Source organism: Salarias fasciatus, chromosome 12 (genome assembly GCF_902148845.1).
Source record: "Salarias fasciatus chromosome 12, fSalaFa1.1, whole genome shotgun sequence".
Classification (NCBI taxonomy): Eukaryota; Metazoa; Chordata; class Actinopteri; order Blenniiformes; family Blenniidae; genus Salarias; species Salarias fasciatus.
Genome location: NC_043756.1, coordinates 32270169 through 32275478, shown reverse-complemented (window position 1 = coordinate 32275478; position 5310 = coordinate 32270169). Strand labels below are relative to the sequence as shown.

General features: G+C 56.9%; 1 protein-coding gene across 5 annotated transcripts in view; it reads right to left on the bottom strand.

Annotated features, from left to right (window-relative positions):
* LOC115398829 (far upstream element-binding protein 3-like) overlaps positions 1 to 5047 on the bottom strand; it is a 28034-nt gene extending 22987 nt beyond the window's left edge. For all 5 annotated transcript variants that reach the window (XM_030105827.1, XM_030105831.1, XM_030105830.1 and 2 more), the window contains exon 1: positions 4918 to 5047. In XM_030105827.1, coding sequence (XP_029961687.1) covers positions 4918 to 5007 — 90 coding nt within the window. In that variant the 5' untranslated portion in view covers positions 5008 to 5047. The remainder of the gene's footprint in view (positions 1 to 4917) is intronic.
* Between the last annotated feature and the right edge of the window lie 263 nt (positions 5048 to 5310).

The window sequence follows — 5310 nt, the reverse complement described above, 5'->3', positions numbered from 1 at the left end:
CGTTTTGTAAAATATGGCCGTTGTGGCTCCGTGTGGACAGGGCCTCAGTGTTTACTGCAGGAAAAAGGTTTGGCCGGGGAGCGCGTGGTGCCGCGGCGCTAACGCTGCTAACGCTGCTAATGCTGCTAACGCTGCTAATGCTGCTAACGCTGCTAACGCTGCTAACGCTGCTAATGCTGCTAATGCTGCTAACGCTGCTAACGCTGCTAATGCTGCTAACGCTGCTAACGCTGCTAATGCTGCTAATGCTGCTAACGCTGCTAACGCTGCTAATGCTGCTAACGCTGCTAACGCTGCTAATGCTGCTAATGCTGCTAACGCTGCTAACGCTGCTAATGCTGCTAACGCTGCTAACGCTGCTAACGCTGCCGGTGTTCGACCGTTGGAGAGTTGTTTTTTCTTCTTCTTCTCCGTCGTCCGGGCGCTGCACAGTTCATCGCGGGCAGGGCGCCCGGACTGAACAGGTCTGGCTGAACCCTGCAGGTCGTTAACTTCAGATGCTACTTTGTGATCAGTTTCAGCAGCAGAGATCAGCTGGTCTGAGCTGACTCTACTTGTGTGTGTTCAACCCTGTTGGTGAAAACACACCACTACTGGAGTTAACAGCAGAGCAAAGTAAATAGGAGGAAATGGAGAGAGTAAATAAAAGAGTAAATAAAAGTAAATAATCGATCATGGGGCTTTTTCTGAAGCATGTATCAGCCACCTGCAAACTCCTCCACATAACGCCTGACCGGAGTTCTGTTTTTATTTGTATGTATGGATTTTTTTTCCAGCTTTGTTTCTGACGACTTTTGTTCAAATTACATTAAAGTTTAAATGTCTTTTCTGACACTTTCAGAAGAGTGTGAATGTTTCCTGCTGCTTGTTGCATTGTGTGTTTACTCAGACAACATATTTCATTGTTTTGAAAGCTGAATAAATGTTCAGAGGACTGGACACCTCTTGTTGTAATAGATTTCTTTTAGTTGCTCAGAAATTGCTGCGTTTCACAAAAATGTGATAAATATAATATATATAAATCGGCCTAAATATCAAATTGGAAAAATCGGCTGTGCATATCGGCATCGGCCCCCAAAAAACCCACATTGGTCGACCTCTAGTCCAGACCGGGTCAGACCAGGTCAGACCGGGTCAGACCAGACCAGACCAGGGTCTCCAGGTCCCAGGTGGTCCCAGTGAGGACCGGGGACAGACTGGTCCTGAAGACTGAATCCAGCCTGTTTATGTCTAGAACCCAGAGAACCTTCATCCTGGGTTCTGCTGGGATGAGGACGGCAGAACCGGTCCACCCGGCTCCAGCCTGGACCCGGGCCCTCTGGCTTCAGAACCGCAGAGAACCGGAACACGCTCTGCCTTTCAGAGTCGACAGCGGAACAAGTTCCTGAGGACCAGTCTGCAGAGAGACCAGAACCAACACAGCTCAGCAGGCCTAGAACCGGGTCTGAGTCTGAGGGAGAACCTGCAGACCTGGAACCGGGTCTGGAGTCTGAGGGAGAACCTGCAGACCTGGAGCCTGGACTTGTTCCTGAACGGGTTTGTAGTTTAATTCCCCTGCAGTTGCACTTCCAGCCACTAGGGGCCCCTGAAGCCGGGCTTAGAGGGGACCAGAAGCAGCCGGAGCAGAACCAGTGAAGCCAGACGAGGCTGAACCGCAGAACCGGGTCAGCTGAGACCAGCTCAGATCTCTACGGGGGCCACGGTTCTCCCGGTTCTCCCGGTTCTCCCGTCCCGGCCATCATACCATGTTTACCGCAGCGCTTGGCGGCGCCCCCCAGGGGGGTCCTGCAGCATCCCAGACCGGGGATCGGACTCGCACCGGGTCCGCCTCACTCACGCTGCGCCACATACGCTGAATCCCATTTCCCCCCTCAGCCCTCCGCCTTGGCCCCACCCCTCGTTTTGGCGTTCACATGCAGGGTAGGGTGTCCCGAGGTCCCAGAGGGGTAGGGTGTCCGAGGTCCTGGAGGGGTAGGGTGTCCCGAGGTCCCGGAGGGGTAGAGTGTCCCGAGGTCCCAGAGGGGTAGGGTGTCCCGAGGTCCCGGAGGGGTAGGGTGTCCCGAGGTCCCGGAGGGGTAGGGTGTCCCGAGGTCCCGGAGGGGTAGGGTGTCCCGAGGTCCTGGAGGGGTAGGGTGTCCCGAGGTCCCGGAGGGGTAGGGTGTCCCGAGGTCCCGGAGGGGTAGGGTGTCCCGAGGTCCCGGAGGGGTAGGGTGTCCCGAGGTCCCGGAGGGGTAGGGTGTCCCGAGGTCTCAGAGGGGTAGGGTGTCCCGAGGTCCTGGAGGGGTAGGGTGTCCCGAGGTCCTGGAGGGGTAGGGTGTCCCGACTGTCATTATGACGGGGGGGGGGGGGGCAGTCACCCCTCAAACGGAGATTCTCCTGAGCCTCACTCCAAACGGAGGGGTATGATCCAGTGGCGGCCGGTGGCGAGAGGTGCTTGTTTTGTCCGCCTACACCGTGACTGGCGGGCGGGGTTAGTTCACTTCCGCAGTGACGGGAGCGCTCGTTTCCACACCCGCACATTCCAAACACAACAGATAGACGATTATTTTCAATAAACTGGTTTCTTCAACACCGCCCGCCTGGAATGTGCGGGTGGGAAACGAGCGCTCCCGTCACTGCGGAAGTGAACTAACCCCGCCCGCCAGTCACGGTGTAGGCGGACAAAACAAGCACCTCTCGCCACCGGCCGCCACTGGATGACAGATTTCCCAGAATGCTTTCCAAGATCGGCAAGATGGCGGCGTCCGCAACGGAAGAAGTTCATGATGTCAGTATCTTGTCAATTAAAAAAGTTTAAAATGTAAGAAAAACTTTCTTCTTCGGCAAACAATTGTCGCATCTGCCTCCGTCATCGGCAGCGGCGACTACTGATGACGAACGCGATTATCGAAGGGGTGTTCCAATTCGGAGGGTTTACTTTCGGCCCGACCCCTGAGAACTCCGTTTCAAAGGGGGAGGGGCTAGAAAGAGAAATGGGACTGGGCCTTAATGTTCCCCCCGCTGCCAGACTGCAGCCGGGCGGGCGACCAATCAGACGGTCCGCCTGCCGGGCTCCCAACAGCGGCCCCCCGGCCCTCCACTGGCCGGGGGGCCGGGGGGGCCCTGAAGGTATCCAGGGAGGGTCACAACCAAGGAAGTGGCAACGGCCAACAAGGAGTCCGGCTAGCCAAGAGTGCCAGAGCGCGCGCCGGTCCAGGGTCCAGAGGCCGCCCCCCCCCTCAGGGGACCAAGACGGACTGTGGGTCGCTTCCTCCAAACAGCCCCCAGCGCAGAGCCCCCCTGTGGAGACAGCCCCTCCAGTGGAGGATCCCTGGTGGGGGGCGCCACCTGCCCAGCCCACGCAACACCACCAGGCCAGCGACCTGGCTGGACCACCAACCGGTCCAGCCGGCCCCCCACCACCTGCCGGCCTCCCCCCACCACCTGCCAGCCTCCTCCCACCCACCAGAGCGGGGGCCCCCCCATCACCCGCCGGAGTTGGGGTGGGGGTTGGGGGGTGGGGGGGCGCAACAGATCAGAAAGCAGCGCTGCAGCCTCTGGGGGGCGCCAGCAGCTCCGACCAACACCGTCACCGGAACTTATGGCCGTTCCTGGGTCACCCAGGGGTCACCCAGGGGTCACCAGTGACGTTGTTGGTATACATACTGGAACATGGTGAAGCTTTAGGCCCCGCCTCTGGCGGTCAGCAGGGATCAAACACAACAAACAACAAAACAACAACAACCAACCATCAAACTACCAAAAACCACCACAACAAATCCACACAACAAAAAACCAACAAAGCAACAACAACCAACTAAAAAACTACCAAAAACCACAACACCAACCAACCAACAACCAACAAACTACCAACAATCACCACAACAACCAACAAACTACCAACAATCACCACAACAACAACCAACAGCAACCAACAAACTACCAACAATCACCACAACAACAACCAACAAACTACCAACAATCACCACAACAACAACCAGCCAAAAAACTAGGAAAAACCATCACAACAAACAACCAAACAAAAAAACCAGAACACCAACTAACAAAACAAGCGACAAGTAACACAATAACACCACCCAACAAAACAACAACCAAACATCTAAACAACAGCAGCAGCCAGCTGAGGTCACATGGAGCACCACCTGAGGATCAGCATGTCTCAGGTGTGTGTGTGTGTGTGTGTGTGTGTGTGTGTGTGTGTGTGTGTGTGTGTGTGTGTGTGTGTGTGCGTGTCTCCAGCTGTGAGATCCAGGTGTGCGGCGGCGGGAGCGCGCTCCTGCCTGCTCTTATATGCGCGGGCACGCCTCCTGTACATGGCGGCTCCGGTTGCGTAACGCAGCCTACTTCCAGCCGCGGCCGCCGGTGGGGGGAGGGGCGCCGCGCCGGACCGGGACCGGGACCGGGACCCCCCGCGGCCGTGACCCCGTTGCCCCCGCGGGGCTGTTTTGTTGCTCCTGGCTCCAACAGGTTGCCCCCGCAGTGACACGTGTGGCCAAACTTCTGTCCCTCCACCCCCAGCTGCCCCTCCCCCCCCCCCCTCCACCCGCCGGGTGACAGCTCCACCAGCTCCACCAGCTCCACCAGCTGCCCCGGACCGGGTCAGCCCGGACCGGGACCGGAACCGAGCGACAGCCCAACTCCGAGCGCCAGTTAGCATGCTAGTGAGTGAGTGTGTGTGTGTGTGTGTGTGAGAGAGAGAGAGTGTGTGTGTGTGTGACTCTGTCTGTGTGTGTGTGTGTGTGTGTGTGTGTGTGTGTGTGTGTGTGTGTGTGTGTGTGTGTGTGTGTGTGTGTGTGTGTCAGACAGCAGAAGTTTAGCAGCACAACACGAACAACCCGCAGAAAGTGTTTGTCGCGGGTCGGAGCGGCCCGGTTCGGCCCGGAGCGGCCGGGCCGCGGCTCCCCGGAGGCCTGTTACCTGGCGGGCCCTCTGGATCACGTCCGCCAGGCCGTCAGCCTTCATCCCCGGCTGGCCCATCGAGGCCTGTCCCTGCACCAGTTCCGCCATCGCAGCTAGCCGCTAGCCGTTAGCCGCTAGCCGGATTAGCCGCGCGCTGCTAACGAGAGGCTGTGAGAGGAAGAGGTCTCACTCCGACACGTTTTTACGCGCCGGAATCAACTCCGACAGCAGGCGCGTTTACCTTTTTACTGGAGCTAAATAAAACAGATTGGTTCTAACAAACTGATAAAGAATAAAAACAAAGAATAAAGCGTGGACATCAGGACTGTTATCCGCAGTATCACCAGAGCAAAACTCATGTTTACTTTAAAATAAATAAACAAACAAATAAATAAATAAAAGAAAAGTGAA